At 52.0% G+C, this 18,480-nt stretch overlaps 6 protein-coding genes across 6 annotated transcripts; 1 reads left to right on the top strand and 5 right to left on the bottom strand.

Moving 5' to 3' along the window:
* Nucleotides 1-1,202: 1,202 nt before the first annotated feature.
* Nucleotides 1,203-3,994, top strand: PFLUO_LOCUS2763 (uncharacterized protein; the record flags this gene model as incomplete). Its single annotated transcript, XM_073779937.1, has 3 exons — nucleotides 1,203-2,441; nucleotides 2,496-3,508; nucleotides 3,574-3,994. 3 exons carry the CDS (start codon nucleotides 1,203-1,205, stop codon nucleotides 3,992-3,994), a joined length of 2,673 nt encoding a protein of 890 aa, XP_073636842.1.
* Nucleotides 3,995-4,555: 561 nt separating this feature from the next.
* Nucleotides 4,556-7,099, bottom strand: PFLUO_LOCUS2762 (uncharacterized protein; the record flags this gene model as incomplete). The annotated part of the gene is made up of 2 exons (XM_073779936.1): nucleotides 4,556-6,843; nucleotides 6,934-7,099. 2 exons carry the CDS (start codon nucleotides 7,097-7,099, stop codon nucleotides 4,556-4,558), a joined length of 2,454 nt encoding a protein of 817 aa, XP_073636841.1.
* Nucleotides 7,100-9,713: 2,614 nt separating this feature from the next.
* Nucleotides 9,714-13,127, bottom strand: PFLUO_LOCUS2761 (uncharacterized protein; the record flags this gene model as incomplete). Its single annotated transcript, XM_073779935.1, has 2 exons — nucleotides 9,714-10,130; nucleotides 10,188-13,127. The coding sequence occupies 2 exons, from the start codon at nucleotides 13,125-13,127 to the stop codon at nucleotides 9,714-9,716; spliced, it is 3,357 nt and encodes a 1,118-aa protein (XP_073636840.1).
* A 648-nt stretch (nucleotides 13,128-13,775) lies between these two features.
* PFLUO_LOCUS2760 (uncharacterized protein) lies at nucleotides 13,776-14,820 on the bottom strand (the record flags this gene model as incomplete). Its single annotated transcript, XM_073779934.1, has 2 exons — nucleotides 13,776-14,410; nucleotides 14,490-14,820. 2 exons carry the CDS (start codon nucleotides 14,818-14,820, stop codon nucleotides 13,776-13,778), a joined length of 966 nt encoding a protein of 321 aa, XP_073636839.1.
* Nucleotides 14,821-15,498: 678 nt separating this feature from the next.
* On the bottom strand, nucleotides 15,499-16,400 carry PFLUO_LOCUS2759 (uncharacterized protein; the record flags this gene model as incomplete). Its single annotated transcript, XM_073779932.1, has 2 exons — nucleotides 15,499-16,043; nucleotides 16,334-16,400. 2 exons carry the CDS (start codon nucleotides 16,398-16,400, stop codon nucleotides 15,499-15,501), a joined length of 612 nt encoding a protein of 203 aa, XP_073636838.1.
* Nucleotides 16,401-17,458: 1,058 nt separating this feature from the next.
* PFLUO_LOCUS2758 (uncharacterized protein) lies at nucleotides 17,459-18,259 on the bottom strand (the record flags this gene model as incomplete). Its single annotated transcript, XM_073779931.1, has 1 exon — nucleotides 17,459-18,259. One exon carries the CDS (start codon nucleotides 18,257-18,259, stop codon nucleotides 17,459-17,461), a length of 801 nt encoding a protein of 266 aa, XP_073636837.1.
* Nucleotides 18,260-18,480: the final 221 nt, after the last annotated feature.

Here is an 18,480-nt window from a genome sequence, read left to right as displayed (position 1 = left end):
CCATCTTCCTGGGTTCCGGAGATGCGTATCACTTGGCCAAGAGGCCTGTGACAAAAACACTTGGTCCTGGTCTGGTCTGCCATCTTCATCTCCAGTTCACTCACCCACCTGTTGGCCATGCTCTGCAAGCAGGCCGACTGCCAACGTTCTATATCCTTTTTCTTTCTAGATTCCCCTTACCGAGCCAGAATATGATGTTCTCCTTTTTCTCTATCCTAGTGGAGTGGTGCCAAAGTACTCAACTACTACATTTCTCCTGGGTTACCCTCATCCCACCTCACAGGGCAATCTTTTCTCGGGCGCACCCAATATCGGTTTCCTTTCTTTTATTTGGATTATTGTACCGACGTTGTTGAATGATGGACATGAAGTTCGTTTCGTTGTAACTAGAAGGGCCGGGAGCTTTGTCCGCTTTTTGCATCCTCCGTCGGGTGTGGCATTTTGTATTTAATCGTGGCCATCTTCCCGCCATTTTTCTAAACATAGTTCGGACTCTCTCCCAATAGTATATCATATATACACGAATTCATTGTGGATAGCCATGTAAGAGTGTGAATGAGCCCCCCCAGCTCCCGCTGGTTGCGCCGCAACCAACCCGCTTCCACCCCACAGGGGCAACCAACCACTAGGGAAGACCGCCAAGCACGATAACGCTCTCCAGCACGAGCTCGATGCATCGACATTAACACCTGGCATTAATTGATCGCGAAACCGACTCGGCTCCCATCGCGCTGGCGTTCTCCTTGCGGCGTGTTTACATCGAGCCCGAAACGGGGCGACGCGCGTTGGTGTCGGGGAGCAAACAAACAGGGGGTTTGGTGTTATTGTTATCGGCGCAGCAATAATCACAGTAACGTCCACGACTCCAACAACTGAACGATACATACGATACGATCACCTCTCCAGTCTGCTCGACGCAGCACAACAGACAGCGCAATTGCACCGATTGCAATCCCGCCGGGCTGACCCAGCGCAAACCCAATCCACCCGGGACACAGACACGTTTCGGTCGCGCAACCGGCAGCATTAGGTACCTAGCCTAGTTACAAGACCACCACTACCCCTGCCGCCCGTTCAGATTACGTTTCATTCCAGACGCGCCACGAGGGCAAGCGCCGCGAGGATCGGCCCGTGGCCCGTCGCGCTGTCAGTCACATTCCAGCGACCATTTGGGTTGATCGACAGACAGCAGCGCACCTAGCATGCCGAATCAGTCGCGCAGTCGGGACCGGCACGGCGGCGGGCGCGAACGAAACCGGGAGCGGGATCGTGAGCGGGAAAAGGAACGCGAACGCAGACGGGAACGCGAGCGAGACCGGGAATACATTCGTGGCCGATATGAGGAGGCCGACGAGGGAGGAGGCGGCGCGACGTCGAGTCCCAGGAATGCCAATGCACGTGGGGGACGGTATAATTTTCCCAGCGAGCCGGAGCGCGATTCCTACGACTACAATACAGATGATGGGTACGAGGCGGAGCGGCGACGCGAACGGGAGCAGCGACGGGAGCGCCGAAGGCAACGCGATGAGGAGAAAGCGTACAATGAGGCCGTGGAGGAGAGACGAAGGGAGAGATCTAAGGCGAAAGAGTCACCTGCTACGTCGCCAATCAAGAAGAGAGATCGCGAGCGGGATCGCGATGGGCATCGCAGGCAACGCGGGTATGAGGACGGGGAAGGCAGTCCGACCAAAGATGTGCGGGATAGGAGATCTCGGCCTCGTGAAGAGATGCGCGAGAGGTCGCGAGACGCGGATGCTGAAGACAGACGGCGGAGACGACGAGAACGAGACCGAGACCGCGAACGGAGCATTGAGGCAGCGGCAGCGGCTGATGTGGCTCGGAGACAGAAACATCAAAGCAGCGAGTCGACAAGCAGTGCGTCGCATCTGTTGAGCGCGGACGCGCTGGCTCGCTTGACGTCTGAGCACAACGAGGTGGACCGGCGAGAGCGATCTCGTCCGCCAGATGATACCCGCAGAGAGCGAAGACAGCGCAAGCGCGCTGTTCTAGAAGGCGCCGCTGGGGCTGGCCTTGGTGCTGAGCTTGCGCAGGGGAAGTCGAGACATAAGTCCGGAGCCCGGGTTGTTTCCGGGGCGTACCTGGAGGAGGGCCGGAGTCCTGAGATGAAGGTCCGTCGTCGTGGAGCCACGCCTGTTACGGATTCCCGGTGGAATAAAGAAGGACCATGGGAGACTGGCTCGGATGCAGGCGACGGAGGCCCACCGGCCTGGAGATTCTGGGCTGATTGGTCCAAGAAGAAGCGGCTATGGATGGGTGGCATTGCGGCTGTGGTTTTGCTGCTTGTTATTATCATTCCTGCTGCGGTAGTTGCGGCGAAGAACCACAGTTCCAAGTCAGACTCCTCGAGCACGTCCGATCCCTCCCCTTCGAGTGGTCCATCTAATTCCAATTTGGACGGCATCAGTGAGGACAGTATTCCGGTAAGTCATTATCCAAGATCTACCATGACTTTTGTGCTGACAGGTTCTGCTCAGTCTTACGCACAAGGTACTTACTTGGACCCTTTCACCTGGTTCGAAACCGATGGCTTCAATGTCACCTTCACCAATGAGACCGTGGGGGGGCTTTCGACGATGGGCATCAACTCAACATGGGACGACTCAGCCCGACCAAACGACCAAGTACCTCCTCTCAACGAAAAGTTTCCTTACGGCTCGCGGCCGATCCGCGGAGTGAACCTGGGCGGGTGGCTATCCATCGAGCCTTTTATCGTGCCGTCACTCTTCGAATCCTATTCGGCTTTGGACGCTGTCATTGACGAGTGGACTCTGAGCCAAGCGTTAGGAGGCGCTGCATCAACAACAATCGAGAAGCACTATGCCACCTTCATTACCGAGCAAGATTTTGCGGAAATCGCTGAGGCAGGCCTTGACCATATCCGCATCCAGTACTCATACTGGTCGGTCAAGACATACGATGGCGACCCCTACGTCCCGAAGATTGCATGGCGCTATCTTCTCCGAGCCATTGAGTACGCGCGCAAATACGGACTTCGTGTCAAGCTTGATATCCATGGGATCCCCGGCAGTCAGAATGGATGGAACCACAGTGGCCACCAAGGCTCGATTGGGTGGATAAACGGCACAGATGGCGAGTTGAACGTCCAGCGCTCTTTGGAGATTCATGACCAGCTATCTCAGTTCTTCGCGCAGGACCGATACAAGAACGTTGTGACGATCTATGGGCTTGTCAACGAGCCACTCATGCTCGACCTGTCTGTCGAGAGTGTGCTCAATTGGAATGAGCAAGTCTCTCAGCTCATCCGCAAAAACGGTGTCACTGCCACTTTGGTCTTCCATGACGGGTTCTTGAACCTGGACAAGTGGAAGTCCATGTTCAAGACTCATCCGGATAACATGTACCTCGACACTCACCAGTATACCATCTTCAACACCGGCGAGATTGTGCTGAACCACACAGCTAAGGTGGAGCTTATTTGCAATAGCTGGTTACCTATGCTCCAGCAGGTCAACAGCACAACAGAAGGGTATGTATTTCACGCACCCAACGATCCCCCGCTTTGCCCTTGAGTCTAACTAACCTTCTTGACAGATGGGGTCCAACCATGTGCGGCGAATGGTCCCAAGCAGACACAGACTGCGCCAAGTACCTCAACAACGTGGGTCGCGGCACACGCTGGGAAGGAACGATGTCAACTACCTCGTCAACAGCCTACTGTCCCACCGCCGACACGAGTGCGGGTTGCAGCTGCACAGACGCCAACGCGGACATCTCCCAGTACTCAGATGTGTACAAGTCATGGCTGCAGACATACGCCGAGGCACAAATGTCTGCCTTCGAGTCTGCGATGGGCTGGTTCTACTGGACGTGGCATACGGAGACTGCTGCGCAGTGGAGCTACCGTACCGCCTGGAAGAATGGGTTCATGCCGAAGCTGGCGTATCAGCCGTCGTTCAAGTGCGGTGACACAGTGCCGGATTTCGAATCGGAGGGATTGCCGGGTTACTACTGATACATTGATATGCATATACTTCTTTTGTGCTTTGAGTTTTGTGTTGGATGTACATACCCATACCATGTGGTTTATCTTTGGTTCTATACTTGCATTGTTTATAGCATAAAGTCATTTACATTTACCATGATCTCCGATGTTGATTTCTGTAGCAGTTTGATCAGTACTGGTATTCCATTTCTACCTCAACACACGTCTCTTTGAGCGTCCTTCACCAGTTTAGAAGTTCGTCAACCATCTCCTCTACAGCTCATGAAGGGGATCGATGAAACCAGCCCCCCTCCTCCCACATCCCAGCTTGATAGATACACGAATCGCGAGCGGCATCACACCTAACTCCACCAAGCAGCACATTGACGCGGTGGAAATCGATCGGTTTCATGATCCAACCATCGAACCCGGAATCAACATAGCTCCCCCGGTCCTTCTCCACCAAAGATGCGGAGACAGCAAACACGGGTATTCGAGCGTGACTTGTGTTTGCTTGTAATTGTTCCTCGTTCTGCCGGATCATTCTCGTGGAGCCTACGCCGTCGACGATGGGCATCTGCGAGAGTACAATTAGATGTTAGCGAAACAGTAGATAATCGTTGGATGGATCATAGAAGTGGACTGGGGTTTCCTCACTTGCAGATCCATCAACACTGCATCAAACGAATCAGGACTCTCTCCGTAAACAGAGGCGCATTCCTTGCCATTTCCTGTCATGTGTACTGAATGTCCGAATTTCTCAAGCCTCTTCCGCAGAATCGTACTGTTGATCGGGTCGTCTTCCGCGACTAGGACGTGCAGCTTGCATTGTGCAGTGCTTGGTTCGGGCTCTGTAGCGGGTTTAGGTGAGTCTGTTGTTGGTGGTGGTGGTGGTGTCGCGGGCTTGGCTTGCCCAGCTGGAACCTCTTTGGCTGGAGATTGAGCCTCTTTGATATCGAGCTCGGAGGGGTTATCTTGCTTAGGAGATGAGGATAATTTCAGCCATGTTTCTGGTGTTGTCTCGGTTGGTTCTGGGGTTGGCAGCTTGGTCGTTTCCGAAGTTGACACGGACTTTTGTGTGGATGCGCCTGACTTCAAGGAGATATCAACGTTCAGGAAGGGCTTGTTTTGGCCGTGGGGACAGCTGAATTGCTCATTGCTGTCACCACAGAAGCATGGGATATCGTCCGGTTCCGGGTCGGGCTTGTAGGTTGTCTGAATATCGTTTTTGGGGAATAATTCCTCTGTTCCTGGCTTGGTTGCGTGCTCGGTGTGTGAACGAGATGGTGTACCCGCACTGGAAGAAGCATTTGGAGCAACCGGGACGTCGTCCACAGAAGGTAGCGGGAACTTCAGCCTAATTTTGAAGCAGCTTCCTTTTCCTTCTTCCGACTTCAAACTGAGCTGTCCATCCATGTTCCGAACAATCCGAGCAACCAGCGCCAGTCCCAGTCCGAGAACGTTTTCCGTCTCCGAAGACAGTTCAACGGAGCTTTTACCGACGATGTTAGGGTTCTGCATATAGCCCTTGTTTGAGACCTGCTCAAGCTCACAGAAGAGTGCCTCCACGGTCTCCTGAGACATGCCAGACCCCGTATCGTGGATAGCCACCTCGACGGCAATATGTCCCGGCTCGCCACAATCCGAGAGCACACAAGACTCAATTGTGACAGCTCCCGTAGACGTATGTTGGATGGCGTTGCTGATCAGGTTGGTGATTACCTGGCGGACACGCCGTTGGTCGCCCAGCACTGGAGGTAGGGCAGAGTGTTGGACCACCTGAAGATCCACATGTTTCTGCCTTGCTTCTTCCCAGAAGATATCTGTTGCCTCAGACAGGGTCTCAGTGAGGTCGAAGACCTCGTCTTTGATGAGCTTCCGGCCGTTTTCGGCATTGGTCAGATCCAGTAGGTCGTTGATGATGTACACGAGGGACTTGGACGCGGAGTGGGAGCGCGAGAGATTTTCCCTTGTTTCTTGATTGAGGGATCCATCAAGTACAATTTCTAGGTAGTTGATTATGGCATTGAGGGGCGTTCGAAATTCGTGTGCCGAATTTGCCAGGAGGAGTCTCATGAGCTGGTTGTTCTGCATCGCTGCCTCCTTTTCTTGCCATATCTCCGTGAATGTCCTGTAAAGCAGGGACAAGACGGAAGCTTTCCCGAAATCTGTGGCGGACCATTCAATTGCTTTCTCTGAACCTGATAAGGTTACTGGTGTTTGCCCATCATGCTCACTCGCATCTCGACAGCTAGCTGGGTTGGCTCGGAAGAATATAATGAAGTCGGTCCCTTCGGCAGACAGGGGTATATAGAGCAAGCCAGCAAGCTGATGGAAGCCTGGATAGTAACTCAGGTCTTGAAAGTCCGCTGTGATGTCAGTGGACCACAAAACCGTGCCCAGCTGCTTGGCCCTCAAGTATTCAACCAGAGCAAGAACCTCTTGAGAGTCCGCCGGTTTGCCAAGAATCTTGGTTTCAGCCATTATAGACGCAGCGGCGTAGTCTGCGCCAAAAAGGCCGAGTAGATCGCCAGATGGGGTACTGATGTGTGAGGAATCACCGTCTGGAGAGACAACCTCTTGATCTCGCTTTTGAAACGGAAGTGTGTATGAGAGACGCTCAATGTTGCTCGAAACAGCTTCAGCAATGAACCAGCACGTCTTTTGGACGAGCGGGTGGAGTCTTAGGCTCGCGTCGTAGGACTGGCAGGATATCAAGCCCCACAGCTTGCCGAAAACATTAATGTTAATGGATAAGCAGGCATAGGTAGGAGGGCCTGAAAGGTGCTTGGAGGATGCGGAGGCGGCAGAGAGATAGGTGTGCTTCATGTCCAAAGCGGATTTGTTCGTTGATGCTCGGAATACCAACTCCGCCGGATCTGTTGGATTGCAATATGAGAAGCATACGGTGTTTCGTAGATATGATTTTTTCACGTTATCTGGAAAAGTCGACTCAGGGAAATGAATACCTTCGTAAGAGTCCAAGTCGAAGGATGGGTCGACTGCTTCGGCCACAACGATGCCATTTCGATCCGCGTCAAAATGGTACATGGTCACCCGGTGGAATTTCGTCAGTTGCTGGAGGGCAGAGATGGTGTGATGGACCAGCATTTCCAATGTCTGAGCACTCGCCATCAGTTGAAAAATTCTGGGAATGGTGTTTAGAAGTTCTGTAGATTGTACAACTTCTCCGTCACCTAATTTTGGGAAGGTCGTAAGCGATTCGTTCTTGCTGTACATCTTTTCTGAAGTCCCGGACATTGGTTTTGCGTCCTTCGTTTCTGGGGTCCTCTCCCTGTCTACTGGAATATCTGGCTCCAGCTCACAGATGACATAGCCTCGAAATGCTTTGCTCGTGTGCATGGTACACCACAGATTCCGAGTACCGCCTTCTGAGGTGGTGATGGATAGACAAAAGACCTCAGCACCAAGCCTTTCAATATCGTAGTCGTCGCTGAGAACAAATCTGACATGATCCAAGAAAGCGTTCTTCTGTGAGGAAAACAGAATATCGCAAAATGATTCGAGTTTGAATAGCTCATCCGCAGAATGACCCATGATATCTCCGGAGTTATTGCTCACAATTTGGACAATTAGATTACCACCAGATTCTGATAGCACTAGTAGAGCTCCAGAGGGATGTACGGTAAGGGTACGCTCATCTTCTCGCGAGTGAAGAACTCCACTCGTGTGCTCATGAGCAGCCAAGACATTTCCGCCTTCGCGAATGGTCTCCTTGATTTGTGCCGATAGGCTGATATTGTCACTAGAGCTGCGATTGCAAGATGGTCGTTCCTCGCAGGGAGACGCGAGGGTCTCGACATGGGAAAAGGAACGAGAGCTGGGCGTTGAGCCTTTGGCAAGTGGCGAGAGAGTACTCTCCAGACAAGTCTTTTTCTGATGCATACGAGACAAATAGTCCGGTCTTTTGGAGACAACTGGGCCATGGCCGGTGTCTCTTTCCGGAGAGCTGTCTGTCTGGGCAGTCCCTTTTTCATCGTTGGCTGCGCTGCTCCAGAAGGCGTCGGAAAATGGCGAGATGGGGCTTTCCAACTTATCTAGCGACGGTGTCTGTAATGCAGACGAGGGATTTGAGTCGAACGAAACCACTGAGCGAATGGGGAAAACTCGTTCGGCTGTCTCGCTTCCCAGCCGGGGCAGCCTCAGCTTCGAAGGGACGAGTTCAGATACAGATGGTATCTCTGTCTTTGTGTCGGATAGAATGCACATCGATTTTGGTACGGACCACGTCCGAGCAAGGGTTCGTCTGTCCTCGACCGATTTGTCGTCCTTGTCATTTTGTTCGTTATAAACGACCGACCAGTTGCCGCTTGTGCTGAATTTGGATGGGTTCATGTTTCTTGTCGATGCAGAAAAGTAGAAAACAGCCTGGTCAAAGTAGATGTTAGCTGTTTGCCGCGCCGAAGTCTTCCTCGGATTCCGACTATTCAAGAGGACAAAGTTGAGCAAATGGAACTTACGCTTGATAACAATAGCGAGAGGCTTTGCAAATAACCTGCCCAAATAATGTCTCCAAACGACAAGGATTCACATCACAGGCTGATATAAAGAAGAAAAAAGTATCAACCACAAAGATCGAAAGAGATGTTAAGAACTTCCCCGGGGGGAGTATAATCTCTCGCCTCCGAGTACCACCAAACCTAGGTTTAGCACTTTTCCTCACCTTAACCCACAGCCTATCAGCACCCAACCCAAACGGGGAGAAGGCTTCCCACGAGGCGCACATTCTCGGTTCCTTCATCCGGTTCGCCAGGGACTACCACCGGGAGTGGGAGCGCAATCCTTGAGCCTGGAGTCCAGGACCATGGGGTATGATGGGCGAGATCGTTGCGTGAATGGGGTTTCCCATGTCAGTCTTTGCAGGACTGTGGATTCATCCAAATCTTTTAGATGTGGAGTATTGTCCACCCCTGAGCTTGATGGGATTAAGGTAGAGACTAGGTTGCGCTAGGCGCATTCGACATACATGGATCATAAGGACTATCGATGGGTCTAGACGCGGAACAGCCGGAGCTTGAGGTATGCTTGATTTGCTTAGGCTTAGTGTTTATATGCAGTTTATTTCTATCAGGCTTGCTGTTATACACTACTATGTGTCTTAAAAGGAGTTCTGCGGAAAACCGAAGCCATCCACGACGTGTAACTATTAGCCGGAACCGTCATTCCTCATATATAGAGCAACACCACTGATTGAACTGCTGACTCTCCTCTCGGACCACTATTCCGAGCGATCTCACACTCAACCCTGGGGGTCGCCATCCTGTGCCACACAGTGGCCCTACTTATATCTGACTCGTGGGCCTCTTCTCCGATTTGGTGGGTCGCTGACCATGCAACCGTGACACCACAAAGCTCGGTTCGAACGTGCAATACTAAAGGTCAAAATGTTTTTTCAGTTTATTTGAAGAAGCTTTGCATTAGAGCTGGAAGCATTTTGCCAAATCTGACCTTACAAGTGGAAAAAGAATATTTACCCGAACAAGGTTCCCACGGATATCTATTATAGCAAATCATGAAAGCTCAATTGTGTAGGTACGCCAAAGAGGCCAAACAGAAAAATCTACAACCAAAAACTCCTCACAAAAAAAGGTTGTACTATGTAACAAAATCATTAAATCCTGCAGGAAGGCAGACTGGGTCCCGCAACGTGCTAGTCGTATCACGTCACTGGAACCGGCAAGGTACATACATCAGACCATAGAATCCAGGCTTAACTCATTATTATTATTCACCAACGCCGGCCATAAACCAGATCCTCAGGTCTTGCAGGAGGCCGGTGCGGCTGCTGATACGGACGATTGCGTTGATCGCGGGATGGATCAGACAGCGATGACGATGATGGTGCAGCAGCGGGGGGCTCGTCCGCCGAGCTCAGCAAGCGAGTCGGTTGCTTGAAGTCAAGCGTGTCCTGTCTGCTATTATAGCTGTGCTCGGCGTCGCGGCCAAAGAGTGCCATCATGTCGCGCATGGTCAGCTTGCCGGCGGCCGATTTGCCTTCGAGCGTCGCATTGGCGAGCTCGCGCTTACGCTCCTGTAGATCGACGATGCGCTCTTCGACTGTGCCCTTGATGATCATCTTGTAGATTTTCACGTCTAGTGTTTGGTTCAGGCGATGAACGCGGTCAATGGCTTGCTCTTCCACGAACTGAAGAAAATGTGTTAGTTAGCGCGTCACTGGTTGTAAGTGTAGCAGGGTACTTACGGGGTTCCAGAAGGGCTCCAGAATCACAACACGACTGGCTGCAGTCAAGTTAAGGCCGAGGGCGCCCGCACGCAAGCTGCAGAGCAGTACGCGGGTCCCGCTGTGGTTTCGCAGCTTGTTCAGGCTGGTCTCGCGGTGGTCATTTCGCATTGATCCGTCGTACCGCGCGAATCCAATATTGGCTCGTTTCAAGAAGGGCTCGATCTTGTCGAGCATCGAGGTGAACACGGAGAAGACAATAGATTTGTGGTCGGCGGACTCGCGGTTGAGGATCCGCATCAGATGGCGGATCTTGGTCGACGGATGTATGTTGCTGCCATCTCCGGGGTCTTGATAAATATCTTCCTCGGAGTCGGTCTCGTCCTTGGAGTCAGATTCATCCTCGGAGCTGTCCAGAAGGATCGGTTGGATCTTCTTGCCAGTCGTAGAATCAACTTCATCCTCTGTCTCTGAATCTTCAGAGTTCAGCCATTCGCCGCCGCCTTCGGCGTTCTCGTCGTCCGATCCCCCAGCCTTGCCGAGGTTTGGTGCCTTACGTTGGTCCTCTGGAACGATCCATTCAGCCTCATCTTCGTCATCACTGTCAAGAATGACCCTGCGGTTCTTCCGCGAGCGGGCAGGCTGGGCTTCAGAATCTGCTTTGCCATGCTTGTGCACCTTCTTCTTCTTCGACCTGTGCTTCTTTTTGGCCTTGCCAATAAAGTCTGTCTTCAGATCAGCCTCGCACTCGCTGCACCGACTAGTGCCGTTTTGGGTTTCCGCCGGGCTGAGCTCCATCTGACACACATCACACTTCTTGGTGACAACACTGAGAGCCCCAAAAAGATCGGCCACAGAGTCTAGATCGTCTTGCTTTCCTTGACTCTGTTGGGTTCCGTTTTGGAGGAGAACATCCTTATCCTTGGCCAGATCACTCTTGACCAAATCAGGATGATTGCAAGATTGGCGAAGACGCAGTAGCAAGACCAAGGCACCGGCATAGTCGAGCTTGGAACCGCCCATCATCTTGTCGAGGCTGTTCTCGGTGCGTTGTTCCAGGCGCTGATAGAAGTTCAATTCACCGGGCATGAATTCAGCCTCGACCTTAATGACCTCACGTTCGGTGATCTGAAACCCACTCGAGGACTTCTTCTGTTCTTCACCAGACTCCGATTTTTCAGACTTGAAATTGGCGTTGAGCTTTAGGACGTCCTTGGTACGTCGCTTCATGAAGGCTTTCAGGTACACCTGCAGGCGCTGGATGGCTAGACCCCCGCGTCCATTAGCTAGGGGTCTGCTGATCTGATCCCGCCAGGCCGCCAAGTCATCGAAGGGCTTGATGCGAAGGAATTTGATCAGACTTTGTAGCTCGTCCAGGTTGTTCTGTAACGGTGTTCCAGTCAAGCACCAGCGGTACTCGGCGTCCAAGGCGCAAGCCGATTGCGTAGCCTTGGCATTGCGATTCTTGATCGTATGCGCTTCGTCGAGAATGATGCGGTACCAGGTGACGGAAAAGAGACCGGATTTTTTTGCCTTGTCCGAGGCTGATGTGGCCGATTCCGAGGTCAAAGTGCCATACGTAGTGATCACCACGTCGTAATCGTCCAAAGATCCGGAAGTCTTTGCGCGATTGGTTCCATGATAGACGCAGACGCGGAGCTTGTGGGTCTTTTCCACTTTGGCATCAATTTCAGATTCCCATTGCTTGATGAGGGCTAACGGGGCCACCACCAAGGTGCTTTTGTTGACTTTGGCAGATAGCTTCGGCTGGTCTTCATCGTCGTTGGATTTATCGCTGTGTTCGTGATTCGGTCGGCGGTTCCTGAGCATGAGGGCGATAGCTTGCACAGTCTTACCCAGTCCCATATCATCTGCGAGAATTCCACCCTTGGGGAAAATGCCTTTGGTTGTTCTGCGGCCGGTCTCTTTGTCGCACATCCATCTCACGCCCTCAACCTGGTGAGGTAGAAGCTGGACTTTCAGCCCTTCGACAGTAGCATCATCCTCATCATCGTCCTCTTCTTCCTCCTCATCATCATCTTCCTCGGCTTCGGCATCGAGCTCCTCGTGTTCCGCGGCTTCTTTGTCCTCGATATCGTCTTCGAGTGTTTTCTTGGCGGTTGGGGCATCATCAGCCTTCTTTTCGTTCAGTTCCTTTGGGTCCTTGACAGTGACTCCCTGGAGCTGATCGGCTAAATCATCAAGATCGGAGGACTCATCCTTCTTCTCGCTTGAACTCTTTTTTTTCTTCTTCTGGGTCTTTTTCTTGTTGTTCTTTTTCTTGCCCTTAGAGCTCGAACGAGCCTTCTCCTTCTCCTCCTCATCCTCAAAAGCACCCTCAAGCAAAGCCTTGATGTTCTCATTAGCCTTGGCCGAATCAACGTATCCATGCACATCCATAGCACCGAAAGTAGACGCATTATTGGTCGGTCTCTCGGTCGGGAAGCTGTCATCCTTGGTCAAGTCTATGAACTTCTGGAGATTCTTCGACGCGTTGGACATCATCGGGTGTATCGGCTGCGACGTGTAGATAGTTCTGGCGGCGTGGGGGGTAGTCCAGGTGACGTTCTGGGGACGCTTGATTTCAGTCGCACCTGGAGGGATTCCTGGTCTCTGGCTGGTGTATTCTGCTGGCCGGACGGGCTTGAACGGATCCCAAGGTTCGCTGCGCTTCACGGGCGGGATGGGATTGGCGCCGGGCGGGGCAACTGGCCGATAGCCTTGAGGCGCGGCATTCTGAGAATTGTGATATTGCGGCTGTGAGGTAGACACGGGCCGATGGTGTTCCGGGCGCGATTGGGTTGATTTGGGGACATTGAAGAGGTGGTTTGACCGAGGCTGCGGCTGGCCGAGCGGAGATGGCTTTCCAAACTCCGGTTGCTGTACGCGGGGAGCCGAGGGCTGGTCGTTTGAGTGTCGCGGGGTGAGAGGGTGTTTTGGCGCATCGCTTTCTCTCGCCATGGTTGCCGTCTAGTCTAGAAACCTGGATGTCGGTGTGGCGAGGAGCGTTAGATGGCGATGGGCTGGCGATGGGTTGGCGATGAGTTTGCGAAGTTTCTGAAAAGTACCAATCGACCAGGCAGTAGCGACAGATGGATCTGAGATGTGATGATAGGAAGAATGCTCTAAGGGAACTGTCTTGTCAGCCCTTGCGCATTTTGCTGAGCGCAAAGAGTGCGCCTCCGGAGGCCCGCGGCTGCTCCCAAAAAAACCTCAACTGTGAATACTCACTTCAGATCGAAGCATTCCACATCGAGTACTGCGGTAAAGGAGTGGAGTGTGAAAGAGTTGTGAAAGCAAAGAAGAATGAAAGAGAGAGAGAGGACGTTATCGATAACGACCGATTTGTTTGGGGCGGGGCGGGTCGGATGCCCCAGCAACGGGTTGATGCCTGGGTGCCTGAACAAGTATACCGGTGCTATCATTGATGATTGCTTCGCTTACCTGTTGATCATGCTTGTCGGTTTGCAAGGATATTATACCCATAGTAGATGCTTTTGTGACAGCCCCAACGTTGAGAATGTGGCTTATGATGGAAGACTAGGTCGAAACAATAGTAAATAGTGTGCACTATCCCGCGAACTATACACTTGCTACCTGTACGGCCCATCAAATCTCGCCAATCACGCTTTTGAGAATCTCCGGCACGATAACACCCGCATCTCCCTGGAAAAACCAGTCCCCATGATCCAACCCCCTACCAGGGAGATCGTCGGGATCCATGTTGATCACCGCGACACGGGCACCCTTGTCCCGCGCCTCATCCACATACCCAGCAGCAGGCCAGACCCGCGAGCTCGTGCCGATAACCAGCATCAAATCGACCGGGGGCCCAGCTTCCATCCAATTATCCACCGCTCTCAGCGTGTCAGCGGGTAAGCTCTCCCCAAACCAAACGACTCCCGGCCGGAGCAGACCGTTCTTGCATTTCGGGCACTGGGGGAGATCAGCCGGGGCTAAATCGGGGATGGGGTTACGCTGGTCGGAGATATCGACTTCGTGTCCTGCTCTGCTTTGGGAGAGTGCATTCTGCAGCGACTGGGATGCTTCTGCGCCGGTCTTATCGATAGTAGAGGGGTCGGGGTGCGCGGTCTGGGATGGGATGGCCAGGGCCGGGACGATGGGGTCGGTGAAGTCGTTATCCCGGGAGTAGTTGCAGTAGAAGGAGGTGCATTTGATATCGAAGAGCGAGCCGTGGAGCAGATGTAGCTGTTCTGGTGGATGGTGCGCTCGCTGCGAGAGACCTGTAGAAAACACCGAGAACACAGGTTAATCAGCTTGTCACGGAACGGGGTAGACAAGAATAAATAATCTGGTCAGCACCATCGACATTCTGGCTCAAGGTGATAAAATCTTTATTCCGTCGCGACAGCTCCGCCAGCGCGTAGTGTGCTCGGTTGGGTTCCGCCTTCAGCGCCATGTGTCGCCGATAGCTGTAAAATTGCCACACCAGACCCGGGTTGGCATTAAAAGCGCCCGGTGTCGCAAGCGAGGTGGCATCGTAGGAGCGCCAGAGGCCGCCTGCGCCTCGGAAGGTGGGCAGGCCGGACGACGCGGACAATCCAGCTCCGAGAAGGGCGAGAATGCGTTTGCAGCCTTTCAAGTACTCGGAGAAGGACTGAAGATCGGCGGCGGAGATAGCTGCTGAAGACATTGTCGAATATACTAGGATGGGTGGTTGTTGAAACCAGGGCGTGATGAGAAAGTGAGTGAGTTGCTTTGTTTGTTTGGTGGGGGATGACGTGGGGTGTAATGGCCACTCGGATTTATCAGAGAAATAGTAGACAATCGTTAGAAAGATATGAAACACATTACCAGTCCTTAAGTCGGAAAAAAAAATAAGGAAACTAATGTCCGAAACCTCTTAAATAATGTCGACGATAGTGAGGAAGCTCACGACGAAGAAATTCGGGTCTTAGGCTCGAGGATCTCAAACCTCATTTATTATAGCTAGATCAGCTTGATTATAGGATGGCATAGATGATTCGTTGCCCTAATATGTGGCTTGGGCTCTGGATAGCTTACAGCGCGGACAAGCTGTCGCACAAAATCGTGGCTGATGTCGGTATTGCAGTCCTTAAATTCTGGTCTTGATGCGCTAGTTTGTATGCTGATAGCACAGCGTGCTCCGATGTACTTTACCTGCCACAGTGATCCGTTCTAAGCTTGTAGCCGGAGAGGGATGCTTTACTTAAATTCTTCTTTTGAGCAAGTAAATGAATTGATATTAAGTATTACGTAGCAATATATTGCTGTTCAAACACAAGTAAGAATTCCACATTGTTTTCCGCGAGACCTCAATTGGAACCCAAATGACTAAGACTGGATGCTTTTACCCATCCAGGCGGCAATCAACGGGGTACAGACGGCCCGAGTTATCATTCGTAGGGGATTCGCCAGGTGCTTGGATCGTGAGGTTGAATGCAGACACAGCATCGCCGTTGCCGAACACATCCCGTATAGGATAGAATTCATCTGCAGTCAGTTGAACGGTACCACAAGAAATCGGGTTATTGTAGTTGCCTCCGGCGGAAGAAACAGTCAATGCCGGGGCATCTGGGTCCGGTGTGCCGCTGCCACAGTCAAAGGCGAGACCATCTCCAAGGTAGAAGTAATTCACGTTATCGGCAGAAGAACAGAACGTGTATTCGCCAGTTGTGGGGGCTCTGTAGAAGCCTTCGTAGACGAGCGTATAATTGTTTGCATTGACCACGATACCGCCATTGACTTCGCGAGTGTAGCCAACAAAGTATTGGACTCCGGGGTTATTTGGGTCTGGGTAGATAACGGGGTATCCCGCAGCGACGATATCATTCGTGTAATCCTGTGGGATGTAGGTGACATTGGTGATAGAAGAAGCGAGAGGCTCAAGCCCATCTGTAAGATAGTATGAAGGCGGAAGCACTTCTTCTTCGCTTTGTCCGGCCGTAGGGCTTGTATAGCCGTTGTACCCAAATTGATTTTCATAGTAGTCGATATTCAATCCGGAGGGCGGACAGTCAGGCTGGATAGGACATGAAGTTGGAGTTGGAGTTGTCACGATGATTGTCTCCGTTCCACATGTCGTAGCTGGTAGAATAGTGACGGTGCCAGAGGTCGATCCTGGAGTCGTGATGGTTGTAATAACATCAGTACAGGTTGACACGATGACTGTCTCCGTTCCGCACGTCGTAGCTGGTGGAATAGTGGTAGTGCCGGGGGGTGATCCTGAGGTTGTGATAGTTGTAGTAGCATCAGTACAGGTTGTCACGATGATTGTCTCCGTTCCACACGTCGTAGCTGGTGGAATAGTGGTGGTGCCAGGGGGTGATCCTGAAGTTGTGATAGTTGTAGTGGCATCATCACAGGTTGTCACGATGATTGTCTCCGTTCCACACGTCGTAGCTGGTGGAATAGTGGTAGTGCCGGGGGGTGATCCTGAAGTTGTAACAGTTGTAGTAACATCGGTACAAGGAGGGATCGTGGAACACCAGGATGAGCTAGACCAGTAACCAGACCAAGATCCGGACCAAGAATCCGTGCCCCACCCCGGAGGAGGCGCGTGTCCTACAGTGTCCATTGACTGGTGCTTTGCCTTTGGTACATAGCTAGAGATGCGAGATTCAACAAGGGTCGAGAAGCCGCCTAGGGCAACCAAGCTTTGTAAAGCGGAGGGTTTCATGTTGACTCCACAAGCAAAATCGAGTCTCTGAGAAACGAAGAAACAAATCGGAAAAAAAAAGTCAATTGGATGGACTGGTAAGGAGACAGCATATCTATATAACACCTCGGTCTGGTGGTTCATACTCTCAGATGAAACGTTTGTTGATCAAGGTATGTGACTGTAAGTACCAAATTCCTAAAGAAGCTAAGGCATTTGCTGAGGAATCTTGGGGCGCATTCGCTAGAATGGTTTTATAGAGTCGCTTAGAAGGCTAGCAACTCTTCTTCTACATTTGTTTATCTTGCAACGCTCAGTTCCCGTATTCAACCAATTCAATTCAATTCAATTCAATTCTTGACTTAGATTAGTGATTTATTTTCCTCGGTAATAGAGTCGAAAGCTAAATTCCGCTGAGGTGGGATCATCTAGAGAGCTCTCGTAAATTCTCCCTTGATTCGTGCACCGCTCCCTCCTGAAATTCCTCACCCCGTGATCGCCGAGCACTACAGGAGGCGGCAGGTTTAACGTCACTGATATACAAGAAAAGGAATAAACAAGGAAAAAAGCAAGAGCCACAAAGGTGGCTTGGACTATGTAATCTCGAAATATCTATATTCAGGCGGTTGGTTCCGAGCCTCAGGGTCACTCCCTACGCCGTTGCAGTAGCATTTATTACGTCCTTGTACCAAAGTTGCAGAGCCGAAACAACAGTCAGAATCTCCCAGTTCTCGCCAAATGTACCGGTGAGTCCAGTGCCAAGGAAAGCAAATCGAAACCCTTTGGTCATGCTCCACGACATATTATGGGCGAGGATCGCTACGATTTCCTTGCCATCGCTTGAAATCCCGGGGTGTCTTTCTTTTCGGTTCCCACCAACGTTAACCACAGGCCCGGACAGCCACACCAGTTTCCAGCCATAAGAGTGACCACTGGAAAGTTCCGAGATTTCATTGCCACGACTTTGGCGCCACTCGAAACGCTCTCGCCTAGCGCCCTTACCAGCTGCATTCGTTTCAAAAGTGAAAGTCGGCGATACGTGCTTCTCCGTACTCATCTTTTCCACGATGGCATCTTCGTGTGAACCTCCCGGCCGGGGAGGGAGAGTAAGAATTATGGGTCTGGCCCGACCCCATTTGTCGGCGTGAACTGTTGCCATGATCGGGTCTTTATCAGTTGGCCCATCATGTAGAGTGACCGTCGGCTTGTTTTGGAACATATTGGAATGAGTTGACGCTGCGAAGAGCTTCTCCTCGGCGGTCGGGCCCAGGTGGAAAGTGCTGGTCAGTTTCCACTGGAGGTAGCCGTACACGGAGGGCGGGAATTTGACTGTTGCACTTTGCATCGTCTTTGAGCCGCTCGCTGGCTGGTGATAGGAGGGCAGATCATCCCGCAGAATCGGCCCAGAGCCGCCCTGATCGTTCTCTGAATATGGTGGTGGTAAGGGATCCATGATGACTCTGGGGGCAGGATCCAATGTCGCCAGGTATATGGCCCTCTGGCTGGTAGTTAGGCGAAGCGAGCATAGCCCCCACGTCATGTAGAATTGGGCAAGAGGCTTAGAGCCCTGGGTGGTACGCTAAACCCATTTAGGCTGAATGTGCCGCCGGCCCCCAAATTAGAGCGCGAACTATGCAGCCTTGCTCTGAAAACACCTCTAGAACGTGGTTTTCT

Source organism: Penicillium psychrofluorescens (genome assembly GCF_964197705.1).
Source record: "Penicillium psychrofluorescens genome assembly, chromosome: 2".
Taxonomy (NCBI): domain Eukaryota; kingdom Fungi; phylum Ascomycota; class Eurotiomycetes; order Eurotiales; family Aspergillaceae; genus Penicillium; species Penicillium psychrofluorescens.
This window is presented reverse-complemented; position numbering and strand designations above follow the sequence as displayed.